The sequence below is a fragment of the Carassius carassius genome, chromosome 26 (genome assembly GCF_963082965.1).
Source record: "Carassius carassius chromosome 26, fCarCar2.1, whole genome shotgun sequence".
NCBI classification, from domain to species: Eukaryota; Metazoa; Chordata; class Actinopteri; order Cypriniformes; family Cyprinidae; genus Carassius; species Carassius carassius.
Genome location: NC_081780.1, coordinates 417405 through 435702, shown reverse-complemented (window position 1 = coordinate 435702; position 18298 = coordinate 417405). Strand labels below are relative to the sequence as shown.

The 18298-nt window shown below is 38.1% G+C and overlaps 1 protein-coding gene across 1 annotated transcript in view; it reads right to left on the bottom strand.

Moving 5' to 3' along the window:
- Positions 1 to 16367, bottom strand: part of rerg (RAS-like, estrogen-regulated, growth inhibitor) — a 16745-nt gene extending 378 nt beyond the window's left edge. Inside the window, exons 1-5 of the mRNA XM_059511839.1 lie at positions 16212 to 16367; positions 15461 to 15591; positions 4301 to 4357; positions 1528 to 1601; positions 1 to 186 (exon numbers count right to left, since the gene is read on the bottom strand). The exon at positions 1 to 186 is cut by the window's left edge and continues 378 nt beyond it. Coding sequence (XP_059367822.1) covers positions 1 to 186; positions 1528 to 1601; positions 4301 to 4357; positions 15461 to 15521 — 378 coding nt within the window. The 5' untranslated portion in view covers positions 15522 to 15591; positions 16212 to 16367. The remainder of the gene's footprint in view (positions 187 to 1527; positions 1602 to 4300; positions 4358 to 15460; positions 15592 to 16211) is intronic.
- Between the last annotated feature and the right edge of the window lie 1931 nt (positions 16368 to 18298).

Here is an 18298-nt window from a genome sequence, read left to right as displayed (position 1 = left end):
CCGGGCGTGATCCAGATCCGCCTTGTTTCCCAGCAGCACCAGAGGCACGTGTTTGGGCCGCTTGACCTCGTCCAGGAGGCACTTCAGCGGAGCTACGTCCTCGAAGCTCCCGCGGTCCGTGATGTCATAGACCAGGATGAACCCATCGCCCCAACGCATGTGACCCTCTTTCAGAAGCACGTCCTCCTGAGGAACACAGACACACTGTTAGTAAGGTCACATGACCAGGGGGTGTGGCCTAGCGGTCAAAGACGAGGGTTGTTGGTTCAAACTCGGTTCATCAGTGGTTAATGCAGGAGGAACGAACCTGTGACCAACATTCAAATGTTTTGATACATGAGATTGTTAAATATTTAACTTATATCACAAAAGATAAACGTTTTAATAATACCTAACCTTACATTTGTCGATTAAAAATATTCGGCAAGCAGAATCATTAAGTTGCATGTGATTTTAAACACTGGTTCTCATTACTGACCAATCAGAATAGATATTCGCAAACACTATGGAATGTCCCTCCTCTTGCATTTATAACCAATCAGCATCAGAGAAAGCCATTTCAGCCAATCAGCTTTCAGAGTCACTTTAGAGTGTCCTCACGCTTGAAAAGGGAAAATAACGAATAAATGCAAATTACTGAAAGATCTGAAAGAGAAGTGAGACTGAAATAGTTCAGATGAGCACATTAAATGCGGCTTTCCATTCATTTTTAAATGCTTTATTTATAATTTAACACTGCGTCATTTGTTCGGTTTATTTACTATATTTAATATCCCTGATTTGAGAGATTAAAATGTGCCCTTTTTTAAAAATATGGGTTATTGGTAATATCGCAGGATATCCAGGTGCAAATATATAAAAGTACATCTGATGCAGTATATTATCAGCTATGTTTCCATCCACCAATTTTTATGCGCATTTTGGGATATCGCATAAAAAACACTGGATGGAAATGCCAACATGCACATAAATTCTAAAAATGTGCATTTAAATCTTATGCACTCAGCAAAGCAGGATACATTTCTTATCAGGTAAGAAAACTACAATGGAAACACAATTTCACCAAAGAATTTACTTAATGTGCATCAAAAAACGCATATGACTTTGCGATGGGACAGAATTAAACTGGACTAATCCACAGAGCGATCTCATTTCACAGCATCTAAAATGCTAGTTTTGTCATTCTAAAATGCTTGAGCAAAGCCTCGTCAAAGTGCCTCGTCATAATTAAGAAGAACTGCATTCCCAAACAGTTGAATCCGAAAATCGTCTGTGCTCTGAAGCTCGTAATTTATTGTACACATAAATTATTATATATAGTGCCTTCTCCTACTGCAGCAAACGTAGTTTTTCATTTGATGTTTAGTGCAAGTTAACCAGGAAGTGACGATTTTGGATCTCCCTGGATAGAAAGTTGCTTTATTCGCAAATATTTTATGCGATATTCCATTTGTGTGCATAAGTTAAATCCTTAACTTTGGATGGGAACATAGCTATTGATGATGTGTATGGTTGCGTTCAGTGCACCTGTCCGGCGGTGTCCAGAATCTCCATGCTGACGGTCTCATCATCGATATTGGCCTGATGGCGGTAGGTGGACTCTGTCAGACAGACATAAAGCTTTGTTAGCAGTCAGGTGTGACATTAAACAGAGAACATCTCTGGTGAACTGAGGGGCAGATTGGCTCTGAACTGAATCACAGCGTCTCACTCAGTCATCCAGTTTTTTATATCGACTATGCATTCCGTTAGCTTTTCAAATTGGTGTGTTTTGCTGGGGCACAAAGAAATATAGAGCTGAGTATCATCAGCATAACAGTGAAAGCTTACACCATGTTTCCTGATGATATCTCCCAAGGGTAACATATAAAGCGTGAAGAGTAGCGGCCCTAGTACTGAGCCTTGAGGTACTCCATACTGCACTTGTGATCGATAGGATACATCTTCATTCACTGCTACGAACTGATGGCAGTCATATAAGTACGATTTGATCCATGCTAATGCACTTCCATTCCCACAACAATTACCAAAATAATCGATTCTGAATTTCTGATGTGTTTTTTGACACGCGATTCAAAAAAAGGTAATTTCAACTTTTTTTTCTCACACTTGATTTTCCCCAATTCTGACTTTTTCTATCAGAATTCTGAATTGCATGATATAAATGAAGAATTGCAAGATAATCCACAACTCTGACTGCAAAAAAAGTACAAATTGTAAGATATAAACTTTTTGAATTTGCAATTGTCTTATTTCTTATTTAGTGGTGGTAACAAAAAAAAGAAAGGAAAATAAAACACAATTGTGATATATAAACTCAGAATTGCAAAATGTAACCTCGACTTGCCAGGAAAAAAATCTGAATTCAAAGTTTACATCTCACAATTCTGTTTTGTTTGTTTCTGCCAGGGAATAAAAAATAAATGAAAGGTCATTTTGACTTTACCTTGCCATTCTGAAAAAAAGCTAGAATTGTGAAATAAAAAGTGAAATAAAAAGTTGCAGTAATCTTGTATTTATTCATTTATTTAATTCTTTGGCAGAAGAATGAGGACTGAAGTCCTGGACAGAAACCCAGTGTGAATGAATGTGTTTATGAATGTTTCTGCAGTGCGCCGGTCCAAACGTCTGCTGGTTCTCCGCCAGCGGATCATTCACTCACGAAGGCGGTCGGTTCCTCCACATGCGAACACAAAGAATGAAAGCCTCAACCCTTTGAAGGAGCAGTTCAACCATAAAATCATCATTCTGTCTTCGTTTACGACTTTCTTTCTTCCTCCAGATGTTTAGCAGGATGTTCTCACTGTTCGTGACTATGCTTTTAGACTCAGGGCACTCGGGTTTGCATTTTCTTTATTATACCGCGTGATAGCAAAATGCAGTGAGAATTTCAGAATGCATTCTGAGCCAAAGGTGCAGCAAAACGGTAGCAAAATGTGACCCTATAGCCCAAAAGCAGTCATCAGTAGCACAGGTATATTTGTAGCAGTAGACAACAATACATTGTATGGGTCAAAATTATTATTTAATGCCAAAAATCATTAGGATATTAAGTAAAGATTATGTTCCATGAAGAAATTTAGTACATTTTCTACCACACATATATATATTAAAACTTAATTTTTTTTTAGTAATATGCATTGCTAAGAACTTCATTTAAACAACTTTAAAGGTGTTTTTTGCCAAATTTTCAAATAGCCAAATATTATCCTATCCTAACAAACCTTCATCAATGGAAAGATGATTCATTCAGCTTTCAGTTGATGTAGAAATCTCCATTTCAAAACATTGACCCTTATGACCGTTTTTGTGCCCCAGGGTCAGAAATGATGATTTAAATGTCTAATTTTTCTTAAATGCATTGACACTTACATATAAGACGTTTTGATTGCAATTGTATGTCGATGTGGATTTGAAAATGCATTCCGAGCTGAACACTAATTTTGCTACAGTTTATAAGTGGACATGTTAAACACATCTAATCAGTTTGGGAAATACATTTTCATTTAGCAAGTAATAAAGCGTTAAAATATGTTTTAAATTTGCATATTAAAATTGCATTGCAATTTTGCATTTTACATTTCAAACTGAATTTGAATCGTATTGTATAATTGCAACATATAATCAGTGTAGTTAATAGGGTTCACCGTTAGTTTGACGTTTCTTTCAGTGTGAATTTTTCCTGTCTACCTGTAAACAGCTTATTAAACTCAGACTATGTCAGTCTGTTTTCATCTGAGGACACAAATGAATCGTTCTTTATTCCCTGCAGGCGTCTGCGGTGGCAAATTCGATTAGGTTTGATGGGTAAGAATGCACAGGCGTGTTTATCAAAGACACCCTCACATCCATTTATATTCCATTCGCGTCAAAGCTCTGGCTGTGAATCCTCCAGTCTGTCCTGAGTTTACAGAGGTCAGAGGTCACCTGTGATGAGGTCATGAACATAATCAACTATCAATTTTACCGTGTGTCTCGTCTCATTGGGTCTTGAGATTAGTCAAACTACAGCTGATTCTAGCCAAACCCCGCCCACAGGAGGACTGACATGAGCAGCAGCCAATCACAGTTTTCCATTATCATGTGATGTTTAGAGGCGGGTCAATACTAGCTCCAGATAAACATCCATTTTTGTTGTGATAAAGAATTGTGAGTGTGTGTGTTGTGTTTATATGAGTGTGTGTTTTGTGAGTGAATGTGTGTGTACATGTGTATGTGTTTTTGTAAGTTTGTTTATATGAGACAGAGTGTGTCTGAGTGAGTGTGTGTGTTTAAGTGTGAGTGTGTGTGTGTTTCTCACCGAGTGTAGGGTCGTACTCCCAGATGAAGCGTTTAGTCAGGAACCGAACCACCAGAGCTGCACACACACATACACACACACATACACACACAGAGAGATGTTGTGAGACTCAGTGAGGATGAATTTAAGAGAATGCACACACACATTAACTACATCACAATGGCTAGACTTCACACGTCTGTTTCCTGACGGAGTGACCCTCTCATGTATCTCTCTTGAGATCCTACTTAATCTTCCCACACAAACATGACCCCACACAATGACACATAATGATTTATGAATCCTGATGCAGATGGAGTGAATGCACTGCAAGAGTCGTCCTGTTTATTTGTGTTCGTAGTAGAGCCGATCCCCCAGCGCTGTTGTTTCCGGATGTATTTGTTCCATTCCTTTTTCCCTTAGGGATCTATAAAGTTATAAGCGTTGACGCAGCGGTGTGTTTCTGCTTGAATGTGCCTGACGCAGAAGCAGTGCAGATGTGGGTGTCAGTGAATGAGATGCTGTGGATAGAGTGAATGAGCGCGGCTCTTTTGTGTTGCTGTCTGAAATAATGAGTGTGTGGGAGAGCAGGTGACCTTCCTTCACGTCCTCTACATCCTGCGCTGAAGACTGAATAAAAATAGAGGAGACGTGCTCTGTAGCTCTCCACTTTATCAAGACGTGATGATTTTGTTCTCTCTGACCGATTGGATGGAAAACGGTGCTTTATTTGCAAACGTTTTATGTGGTGTTCCAGTTTTGCGCATACATTAAATTTGCATATTTGGACGAAAACATAGCTAATGTTTATTTTTTGTAATTGTTCGTGAAATTTACAGTGAGAGTTGTTTCTACACCAATTCTTTCCAGTGTAAATGTTGTGCTTTAAAAGCTTTTAGGCATTTAGCTTGGAGTTCTTTTCCCCCTTGGGAAATTCAGTCCAGAGATGTTGATGACATCATCTGGTCCTCAGAGGCGGGGCTTAAAACAAGAACTTCCCTCATGCTAAAAACAGCTCAGGTTAGTTATATTTGTGGAATGTTCTGTTCTAGCTGGCGTCTTTTGTATAGTCTTTTTCTTCCTGACCCTTTTGTTTTGTGTTTGTAGGACGGATGTGTTGTTGACCTTCGGTGAAGGTGTGTTGGTAGCTGGACTGATTCTGATATGTGTTGGGTTTGGTGATGTGTCGTGGGTTATTTTAAGTAATGAATCATCTTCTCAAATCCCATTGAGTATCTTTGTGTTTGACCCACCTTTCTCCATCGTCAGGTCAAGAGACTAGAGCAGATACTCATTGATCAGATGGTGAAAGTGCTTCTATATGATGAACGAGAGTTTTGATTGATTGATTGATTGATTGATTGATTGTGTCAGAATTTGATTATGAAGACAAGCACGCTGTAAAAATCAGGTTCTTCCTCAGTTTTTCTGTCTTGTTTTCCAGTAAGAAGTTTCCCTTTTGGCTTGTTTGTCCCATGCTAGACAAACATGGTAAAATATGTTAGCAATGTGCTATAACTGACAATCTGTGTCACAAAAGCAGTCATCAACAATACAATGTATGGGCCAAAATGATCTCTAATCCCAAAAATCATTAGGATATTAAGTAAAGATCATGTTCCTTGAAGATATTTTGTATGTTTGATGTTCTGGCGTCACAGACACAGGCCTCGTTATCATCGGTGGATCGATTCGTTTGTGCCGACGGTGATCTGGATGTTTGTTCGCAGAGCTGCTCGTATTTCCGGTCCGTTTGGAGCAGATTTATCATTTTCCCACTGAATGCAGCTGGTTAGAATCAGGGATCAATGGATATCATGTTCACCGTTATTCTTCCCAGAAACTCTTACAGCAATCCCAGCATGCCTCAGTCCGAGCCGATGAAGAGATCAATTAGCCCCGGGGGGGCTTAACGAGGATTGATCGATCCGTCCAGCAAGCTTCCACGAGCCACAAACGGCACTCTGAACGTGTGTTCGCAGCGTAAACAGATGTTGGAGTCACTTCCTCTCACTAAAGGTCAGCAGCCTCTGTGTCCTGCAGAAGCTTCCCAGAAGGCCTTTGGCCGGCGCACACTGTCTTGGGCACGTTCGCACTCCACGTTTGCTTGAGATCAGGAGCCAAACTGAGTGAGATGTCACATGTAGCAAATCTGAGCAACTAGCCTGAGACATGTAAACATGTTAAATCAAGCTAGCAGCCTGGTAAAACATAACAGCGTATTAAAGCATGTTTGGAAATGTGTTAAAACAACCTAAAACATGCTAACAACATTTTAAAGCATGCCAGCAATGTGCTTAACATGCTAGGGTTGGGGTTAGCAACATTCTAAATGAATGCCAAAAAAGTTAGTGATTGTCAAAACTTTTTCAGTGTCGTAAAATGGGTTAACAATGTGCAAAACATGCTAGCAACATTCCAAACCACGTTCAAATGCTATAAATGCAAGAGATTGTGTCAGCAATGTGCTAAAGAAAATACTAAAACATGCCAACAATGAGCTAAAATTTACTAAAACATACTAGCAACTTGTTAAAAGATGCCAACAATGTGTTAAAACATCTTAACAATAAGCAAAACACGCTATCGACTTTTTATAACATGTGAACAATGTGTTAAAACAGGTTCGAAATTAACAAAACAAAGTTAGCATCATTCTAATCCATGTTAGATTGCCAATAATGTTAGTAATTGTCAAAACGTGTTAGCAGTGTGTTAAAGGGGTCATAAAGATGTGATTTCAAGTTTTCTTTTCTCTTTGGAGTGTTACAAGCTCTTGGTGCTTAAAGGAGATCTGTAAAGTTACAAAGACTAAAGTCTCAAACCCAAAGAGATATTCTTTATCAAAGTTAAGACTCTGCCACGCCCCCTAAAACAACTCATTTAGACACGCCCCCACATCTCTACATCACTGTGTGGAAATATCTGCGTCTTTTAAATATTGACTTTACATTTATTTTGAAAGATGAAACTCGGGATTATGGAAAGGGGCGTTGCACTTCCGACGAGTGCTTGTGGTGTTCGGCCAATCACAATGCACTGGTTCAGCCGGCCAATCAGAGCATACTGCGCTTGTCAGAAGGCGGGACTTCATAGAAAATGAGTCGTTTGAGAGAGGCGGGGCATAGATGACCTACAATAACGTACAGTATTTGAAAAAGAATGTGTTTTTTAACATTAAAGCATGTCAACATATTCTATTACACCAAATACACATAATAATGATATTTAAAAAAGCATCATATGACCCCTTTAAAACATGGCAACATGTTAAAACATGTTAACAAAATAAAACATGTAAGTGACTTGTCAAAACATGCTAGCAATTGGCAAAACATGTTAGAAACATGCTAAAATATGTTCGTGATTTGTGAAAACATGTTAGAAATGTTTTATAACAAGTTAGCAACATGCTAAAACATAACTGCAGTCGGTTTAAACATTCTAGCGAATTTTTTGGTAGCAACATGCTAAAGGATCCCTACGTTTTTACCATTAAAACCTTCATTATTGATTAAACCAATCATGTAGCAGTACACATATGTCATATTTCAGCTTCATCTGGAGCAAAATGAATCCCATTATCTCAACATTTTCTGTGTAAAATGTTTGCTGCATACATGTGCCGTCTGAAATATCGTAAAAATTATTCCTCTTCGGAAACTGGACGAATCATATTTACGACGTAAACGTGGAGATAGTTTTAATACAAAACCATAAACTACTTCTCTAGACTGTTATGTTTTATTCATTTTTTCCCACAGAATCTTCATCATATGAAAGTTTATTTTCTTCACAGAAAGTAAAAGTGGAATTGCGACTCTTTTTTTCTTCACCATCTAAAAATCCAGACTTTCTTTTCGCAGTTCTGTGAAGTACCAATTGAGAGATATTTACTTGAAATTGGGAATAAAAAAAATTGTGAGACAAAAATTCCCCAAAAACCTTTATATCATGCAATATTTAATATAATATTTTCTGAGCTTATTTCACACTTCTGACTTTTTCTCAAAATTTTGACTTTATATCTTCCATCTTTTTGTTTATATTTCACAATTCTAAGTTTTTTTTTTAAAAGTGGGATTTGCAAGGAATTGCAAGGAAAAACGTCTGAAATTTGAAATGTTTTTTTTTTTTTTTTTTTTTATTCTGTGGTGAAAAGAATCTTAAAGAATCTATAACATTGCTTTCTCTAGCCATGACAGTTATGTATATTTCCATACATAAATAACCATTTAATGCACACTGTGTGCATTTTTCAATCATTTATTTGACCAAAGCATCAGAATCTGCAAGCTAGAGGAAGCTTCTGCACCGGTTTATAAATGTGACACTTCATTTGATTAAAAAAATCATTCGGATATTGATTAAATTGCATTTTGGCTTTAACACGCTTCTACAAACCACTTGAGCACAACAAACTCATAATTACGACTTCAGAAGTAAGTAACAGCCTTGTTTATTGAACTCAGCATCACTCTTGTGCTGTCATGTGATCTCGGTCCAATCCTCGTTATGCAGAATCAGCGCCAAACTGAATTAATTAGTGTCATTAAGGCAACACTGAAACACATGTGACAGCTCTGACTGTTGTCTGTGTGTTTATATCATACAAAAGTGGCTATGATTATGTTAAATCAGAGTCGTACGGCCTGACCGTTCCTCACTGACAGACCTGAAGAAACTCCAAACACGCAGAAGATAATAATGAAGTGATCTGATTAAACACTAGAGCAGAAGAATAGAGCGCATTCACATCAGCCCTGTGAAGAACCCTAAGTAGGGCGCTTCAGCGGCTCCGGTTTCACTCGCTAGTGTAGACGTCACGTCTTTCCCACACGGCTTCAGAGTTAAACAGTTCACACACATCTGACTAATGACTGTAAAGTGTGTGTTTGTGAGGGGTTTTCACTGAGATGCATTTCCTATATAACACAAAAGACAAGAGTCAGACCCGGGTTACTGTAACTAAAACTAAAACCATACAAATTAAACTGAAATATAAAAAACTAGCCAACTTGCCATTTTTTAATTTCAGTAATATAACTTAAATAAAAGTTATTTTATTTTTTAGACTTATTTTTATTTACATTTATTTCTTAACTGAAATAAAAATTGAATGAAAACTACATAGACATATGAAAATGTTTTTTTTTTTTATTTGATTTGAATTTAAAATATTAAAAACTACAAATTATTAATGTATACATTTATACTAATTTAAAACTAATAAATACTATTTAGAATTTTGAAAATACTAATAAAAAAACACAAAATTACTCAATCTTTAAAACTAAAATCAGTTTTACTAAAATATCCCTGATTCAGACCGGTGTTATTTTACTATCGAAAACAGCGAGGTACATTATAGTTTTTGTCATTTTTTTTCCATTTCCATTTTATATGTTTTTAGTAGGTTTGTTGTGTTTTTTTTTTGTCCTTTTTTATTAGTTTTATTGTCTATATTTTAGTGTTAAACAGTGAAAATGAGAAATGATGTCAACATACTTTAATTTATTTCAGATAATAACAGATAATGTGTTTTTTTAATGGTTTTACTATGGTTTTAGTTATCTATAATAACTCAGATTCACTTTAATGTGTCATTGGGCACTTGAAAGGAAAGTTTGACTCTATAACGTTTGACTCTATGTTTTTATGCTTTCAAACTCATCAAACTTGTGTCTGTCAAAGGTTCTGATGGGAAAGTGTTTTTTCCTGATAGTTTGGTATCTAATGACATTCAGACGCGTTTGTCACTTTAATGAATAGATATCAAACTAAGTGTGTGTGTGTGTGTGGCTCTTCGAATCACATAACCAGCTCTTCAGAGCTCCAGTGAGCATCTACAGATCCATTAGAGTGACACACTAGTAAGTGTTCTCAATAGACGTCTTATTATCGTTGCGAGTGCTAATGGATGTGTGGGTGTGGATGAGTCACAGCAGCTGCAGGAAAACACTCGTAAACAAACACTACTTTAATTTTTAGTCTGAAATATTGCACAGAAACACTAAACTAGACAGAGACCTGGAGTGCCACGAGAAGCGGGAAGCATCTGTGATGATCTGATCTTCTCAGAGCTTTATTGAGAAGATCCTGATGATTGTTTCACACTTAATACACATCTACATTGTAATCACGCTCTGTTCTGAAAAACACAGTTCTGTGAGGGTTAAATATATTACAGATTGAGACCTGGCACATCCTCATTGGGAAAAACAACCCATAAATAGACAAATCAAATTTAATTTAAAAGTTTGTGATGTGATGCTTTTCTAAATGTTGCCTGGATGTCTTTTGTATTTTTTTAAATTATGACATTTTTAAATCCTACTTTAGGATTTTTTCTTTAGTCATGAGTAATATTTCTATTATGTTTTTTGTAGCATATATATATCACCTATATATAAAAACACTATAAATTTATGCTGTTTTAACTTTCTTTTTTTTTTTGTAAAATGTTTCATTTAAACTATTTAGGAAAAAATATATTTTATTATACACATTCATTCTTATTTGTCGGACTAATATGTAAAAAATGGCAGATTGTTTCTGGTTTTGTCACATTAAGTTCACAAATCATGAAAAGATTCAAAGTTTTCAATTCAAAACTTGACTAATTAAAACAAATTAAAACTAAATTTGAACCTGAAGTGTTTGCACTGGAATTCATGTTTGGTAATGGAATACAGCAAAGCCCCGCCTACTTTGAGCTGATTGGCCATGCGGTTCGGTATCCGTGCACAACAAAGCCCCGTCTACTTTGAGCTGATTGGCCATGCGGTTCGGTATCCGTGCACAACAAAGCCCCGCCTACTTTGAGCTGATTGGCCATGCGGTTCGGTATCGGTTAGGGAAGTCGTGGCCTGGTGGTTAGAGAGTCGGACTCCCAATCGAAAGGTTGTGAGTTCGAGTCCCGGGCTGGCAGGAATTGTGGGTGGGGGGAGTGCATGTACAGTTCTCTCTCCACCTTCAATACCACGACTTAGGTGCCCTTGAGCAAGGCATCGAACCCCCAACTGCTCCCCGGGCGCTGCAGCATAAATGGCTGCCCACTGCTCCGGGTGTGTGCTCACAGTGTGTGTGTTCACTGCTCTGTGTGTGTGCATTTCGGATGGGTTAAATGCAGAGCACAAATTCTGAGTATGGGTCACCATACTTGGCTGAAAGTCACTTCACAAAAAAAATAAATAAAATAAAATAAAAAAAAATAAAAAAAAATATCCGTGCACAACAAAGCCCCGCCTACTTTGAGCTGATTGGCCATGCGGTTTGGTATCCGTGCACAACAAAGCCCCGCCTACTTTGAGCTGATTGGCCATGCGGTTCGGTATCCGTGCACAACAAAGCCCCGCCTACTTTGAGCTGATTGGCCATGCGGTTCGGTATCCGTGCACAACAAAGCCCCGCCTACTTTGAGCTGATTGGCCATGCGGTTCGGTATCCGTGCACAACAAAGCCCCGCCTACTTTGAGCTGATTGGCCATGCGGTTTGGTATCCTTGCACAACAAAGCTCCGCCCACTTTAAGCTGATAGGCCATGCGGTTCGGTATCCGTGCACAACAAAGCTCCGCCTACTTTGAGCTGATTGGCCATGCGCTTCGGTATCCTTGCACAACAAAGCTCCGCCCACTTTAAGCTGATAGGCCATGCGGTTCGGTATCCGTGCACAACAAAGCCCCGCCCACTTTGAGCTGATTGGCCATGCGGTTCGTTATCCGTGCACAACAAAGCCCCGCCTACTTTGAGCTGATTGGCCATGCGGTTCGGTATCCGTGCACAACAAAGCCCCGCCTACTTTGAGCTGATTGGCCATGCGGTTCGGTATCTGTTCACAACAAAGCCCCGCCTACTTTGAGCTGATTGGCCATGCGGTTCGGTATCCGTGCACAACAAAGCTCTGCCTACTTTGAGCTGATTGGCCATGCGGTTCGGTATCCGTGCACAACAAAGCCCCGCCTACTTTGAGCTGATTGGCCATGCGGTTCGGTATCCGTGCACAACAAAGCCCCGCCTACTTTGAGCTGATTGGCCATGCGGTTCGGTATCCGTGCACAACAAAGCCCCGCCTACTTTGAGCTGATTGGCCATGCGGTTCGGTATCCGTGCACAACAAAGCCCCGCCTACTTTGAGCTGATTGGCCATGCGGTTCGGTATCCGTGCACAACAAAGCCCCGCCTACTTTGAGCTGATTGGCCATGCGGTTCGGTATCTGTTCACAACAAAGCCCCGCCTACTTTGAGCTGATTGGCCATGCGGTTCGGTATCCGTGCACAACAAAGCCCCGCCTACTTTGAGCTGATTGGCCATGCGGTTCGGTATCCGTGCACAACAAAGCCCTGCCTACTTTGAGCTGATTGGCCACCTCAGTCATTTTGGCATTAACAAGCGCAGTTAGAGCAGCCTAAAGACATAACTATAAAACTTTTTGTTATCCTAACGATAAACGGCATCGTATAAAACATAAAATATCCAGTAAACGTGTGTTTCTTAAGGTTACACGTCTGATTTATTCATTTAATCTAAAATGAAGTCATATTTTGGAACACGTCTCGGCCCTCCAGCATAAAATAGGTCACGTTTATTAGCTGATAAATCAGCCGGGTTCATTCAGACGTTATTTTCCTCCACTGTGTGTGTGTTATTTTTAGCATTTCCTCGCGTCAAAGCACACAGACCTCTGAAAAATGTCACCTCTAATCACTAATTTCATTGCTGCCCCGATGTTCAATTTCCTGCACGAGATGTCAGCCGCTGACGTGAATAATAGCATATAATGGATTGGTTTAAAAGTGCTTTTAATGTTTCTCTCTGCTTTTGTGTGGTGTTCGATGTGTGTGCATCAGTATTACAGCTGTAGCTCTCCTCCTGTTATTGCAGGCTGATATTTATGAAGTCAGGAGCGTCTGGCTGGATCTTTGGTGGTCTGGGGATGTTCGGTGTGAAATGCTCCTCAGCATCATCTTCATCATGGCTCCAGACAGATTAACCAGCGTAACACAAACAGTCACATTTTTCCGTCTCAGACTGATGTCCTGAACTGCACTCAGAGTTAATGCAGAAATAACACTAACCCATGTGCTAAAATTAATCTCAGACCCTAAAACGGCGATTAATCAATCTGTGTATCAGTCAGTTTTAGATAAGTCTGGTTTTAGGTCGGTTTTGAAATACCATGTCCATCTACTGTCACTTGTCCTTCTTTTAAGATTGTTATTTTACACTTTATACAATTATATATACAGCAGGGGTTCTCAAAGTCTACATTCAAAGGTCCGAATCTGAATTTCCATCAAGGTCTGCCACAATTGTTTATTACAAAACTTGTTTTTAATAAACATGCATAACAAACACTATATATTTTTTTTCATTTAAAATACATTAATAACAAGTGCAAAAGTGGCAAAAAAAATGAAAGTGTCAGCAATAGAGGTCCACCGATACAGGTTTTTCTCTGGATGATGCAAATCATGATGCTATATTTTTTGGGTCGATATGTTTGGCCAATTTTCTTTTTTTCCTCTTTCATCTCATAAAAGAGAGTAAATGTTTATCGCGAGGCACAAGATTGCAACAGTAATAGTAGTAGCCTAATTCAGCATACTAACTACTTTTAGCACATCTTTCTATAGCATTAGTAGTAAGAAAGTTTGCTTCGTTTTCTGAATGAATCGGCCGTTTTGACTGAATCAGAGTGAATCAATGACTCACTCATTATGTCGCCACCTATCGGTGATTTCAGTTTTATATTTAAAGCATCCTAGTTCAGTATGTGCTATATTTACCACATTAATCTTTTAACATGTTTGCAGCGTAAATGCATTCATGCAATCTCTAAGCTGCATTAAATACTGCATCAGTACATCCATATGCTACTCTTGCAAAGATGGATTTTATTGATACTGATTTGATTAGTAACAGCCCTGAAGTGTCTTATTATAATTGCATTATTATAAATGATGATGCATACATTTATTAAGGTTAGATAATGTGTCCTCATAAAGACGCTGGGGGAAAATATCCTCAGTTGTTTTTGTCACTGGTTTAGGAATATATTTCACTTCTTTTATACTGGCTTCACGATTCCTGTTATAGAAATATCCAGCAAAATAAGCCTTCAGTGTTAATGCGCTCCAGACCTCACACTGATCTCAGCTCAGAGACGTCAGCATCCTTCCAAACACAGTCGTACACGCTCATAAACTCTGTGTGGGCTGATGGACACACTGAAGCTCATCGAGACGAAAGAGAGAACGAGGTGCATTTATTTTTATTGATCGTCACTGTAATGCGAGGCATAATTGAACACAGTTGCCATGGCACAGACCAAACCATTCATAAGAGCCAGCTGTACAGGTATGAGACACAAATACACACTTCTGCTCGCAGTCAGACCGTATGTGACCCAAACGCTCACCAATCTAATGCCACATGATGAGGAGAGACACACAGACTTCTGACTCATTTATGACCCTTAGTTTTCAGCTAAACTCCGAACTGCAAAAAAGATGTTCTTCCTCGCTATTTTAGTCTTGTTTTCCAGTACGAATTTCTTAATGTGATTAGATTAAGACACATTTACTGGAGAAGCAGAACGACTGAAGATATCAAGATGTTTTCTGATATTAAGTGAGTAATGGTTAAAACAGGAACAGTGGGAAAAATTTCATTTAAACAATTATTTTTCTTGTTTAAGGACATTTAAAATTTATTTTGAAGAAATACAAATTATTTTAGTTTTAAAATGCATGGTTCTGTTAAAAGAAAATAGAAAATGTTTTAAATATACAGTAAGATATTAAGACTTGTTTTCTAAAAATGTATCAAAATTAAGTGAGTTTATGCTACAAATAATCTTGTTTTCCCTTTGAACTAAGATTATTTTTCTGAGCCTATTGGAAGACATTTTCTCGTTTTTCTTTTCTATTTTAAGTATCTCAAGTAAATGCTGGAAAATACAAAATACTGAAGAAGAGCATCATTTTTTGCCGTGTTTTAAGAAGGTAAATCTATTCAAGTCGTGTTTTTTGTAAATACTAATGTTGATCTTCAGCAGGATGGTCTAATGGAAATATCGTCTGGTTGTGCATATCAGGGATGGATTTACTTTATCATAAGATCTTCCTTTATATAATTCATGTATTAACAGAGCATTGCGATGACGTTTCGATCTCACCTGACTTTCCAACTCCTGCTCTCCCAAACACGGCCAGCTTCACCTCTGGACTCTTCGCCATGATTACACACACACAGAACGAGCCAATCACAGAGCTGACGGAGTCACCGTGGCGACAGCATCCTCTCCACCTGGAACAGATGACAGATGCACATATCCCACGAGTTTAATCCAACACTCGCTCAGAACAAAACAGTCTAATATCTAAGCACGAATCGCTCTGAAGTTAAGATCCCAAACTGGAGTGATGATGATGATGATGATGATGATGATGATGATGATGAACCTCAGCCAGTAATGAACGATCAATCACAATGTCAGATGCTTTGGAGTCCTTTAACTCAATTGTAAGAATGTGACTTAAACAATGAGAAGATCACGAGTTTGAGCATCATATGACTTCAGAAGAACATTCCTGAGTTAAATGGATGGACATCAGACAAAAAAAGCATCATAGCTTCCTAAAGCTGAAGTGGACGCCTCATGAGATCCACTAGTGGCTTTAAATGAAACCCTTTAATGTGAATGAACATCACACAGGTCCAAACACTGAGCTTTACCATCAACACCAGCTCAAACTCCAGCAGGACAATCTGGAATCAGCTTGAAGAAACCTGAGCTCAGATGTCATCAAAATGATTGTTTTATTAAGGATAATGATGTCGGGTGATATTTTCTTGTCTTTGTGCTGCTGGTTATTCTACACTGTTTTTGAACTTGATGTAATGAGAGAAGAGAAAGTGAGACTTACCGTGAGAAACAGTCGAGTGCGATCAGATCCGATGATGATGTGGATGAGTGTGAGAGCGCAGACGTTCGCTGTGAATGTGTGTGTGTGTGTGTGTGCGCTTAAACACTGATGGACCCGCCCACAGAACCGCGTCACAGAATAGCGCAGATCAGCAGCGACTCAACAGCGCCACCTGCTGGACAACACACACACACACACACAGAGAGAGCACATGTTATTTGTGTTATTACAAGTTTTTTTCATATTTTTTTTCTCGTTTCTTATACTTATTAGCTTAATTATTTTACAAATCTATTTTTGTTTTATTTAGTATATAATCATTTATTCCGTACTCATGTCATGGACAATGCTTTGTCAATACTGTGTGCAGGTCATGCCAATAAAACTCATTTGAATTTGAGAGCACATACAACACAAAATGTGCCACATATTCATTACACACAACTTCCACCTCATTTTCTAACTTTTCTGCTTGATATTTCAAACTGGTATTTGTATTATTTTATTGCATTGCATAATCAACACTAGCAAAAAGTTTCAGCTTACTGAACTTTGTTATTTTTCTAGTTATAATTGAGCTGATTGATAAGAATGTCTTTTTAGAGCCTGCTGCCTCCATAATTGAGTTAATTCTGTTATTATTACTGTTATTATTAATGTAAAGCGAAGCGCAGCTAATGATTCGAAAGTCTCGCGCATTCAAGTCTCGCGTTGTTAACTAAGGAGGCTAGCGCCCAAGTGGTATGTACCGCTGTAATGATTCTCTAATTTCATGCATGGTGTTTTTGAAAGCGGACAGCCCCGGATCACTGTCTGCTTTTAATTTGATGTAAAATCAGCTTGGACATTGTACTAAGCATCAGCTTTAGTATTCCACAGAAGAAGGAAAGTAACTCTAACGGGTTTAGAATGACATAAGGGCGAGCAAATGATGAGAATTGTAATTTTTGAGTGAAATACCCCTTTAGCATGAAGTAGTTTTTACATTAGGCCACTAGAGGGTATTATAATACGCACATTGATACATACAATACCACAATAAAACATACTCGATCTGTACTAAATATTAATGTTACATGTAGCATAGTTTCCAAAAATCACGTGATCGAAGCTCATCAGGGAAACCCTTTGTCCACATTCCGTCACCGTGGTGAAGCTCATCGGCCAATCAGAAAGCAGCTCTCATCTGAGGGAAATAAAGAGGAGGGGAAGCTGAACGCTGATTGGCCAGCGGCTGTAAAGCGCCTCTGTTGCTGTCTCTGTCTTCTGTCCTGCTGATGAATCTCAATATAAGATGAAAACAGTGCACTTCATTATAAGTTTGAGATTTATATATGAAGCCAGTAGCAGTCTGACCCTCTTATTTATGATGTCTGTGAAGGTTAATGGGTCAGTTCATCAGTGTTAGTTTACGAGCCCATTGGTTTTATTATACGACTCTTTCAGTATATTTAATTAGTTCTTTTTTTCACACATTAGAAATGTGAAGAACCGATAAGAAATGTAAGCGATGGAGATGAATAATACAGGCACATGTAAGTACCTGTGTATTATCACCTTATTTAAGAAAACTGAAATCTTTTGGGTCCACACTTCTCGATTCCCATGTATTAAATTAATCTTTTATCTCAGTTATCATGTAATAACACAAGCATGTGATGGCTGTTATTTTAATGTTTTTACACTGTTATTTTAGTGTCAGACTTAGTTAACTATAGGCTAAATCTAATATTAAATATCGGAAGTCAGAAAGAGCTTTATTGCCAAGTATACATTTGTGCATATACTGTAATTATACAATGAATTTGTTTTAGGGTCACAAGCCTTCATGTCACAGACAATAAAAAGGATAAATTATATATATATAAAATATGAAAATAAATAGAAAAATAAAACACACTGTATGTATAGTTGTGCTATATATTGAATAGAAAAGGAATAAATAATATTTAAAATTAAATGTAATATGCCAGTGCAACATTTCTCATTTTCATTTAGTTTGTCTTGATGTACTAAAATAAATAACTACATAAAAATGAATGAATACTATGTAGATACAGTGTATAAAATTGACACAAAATTGCAAA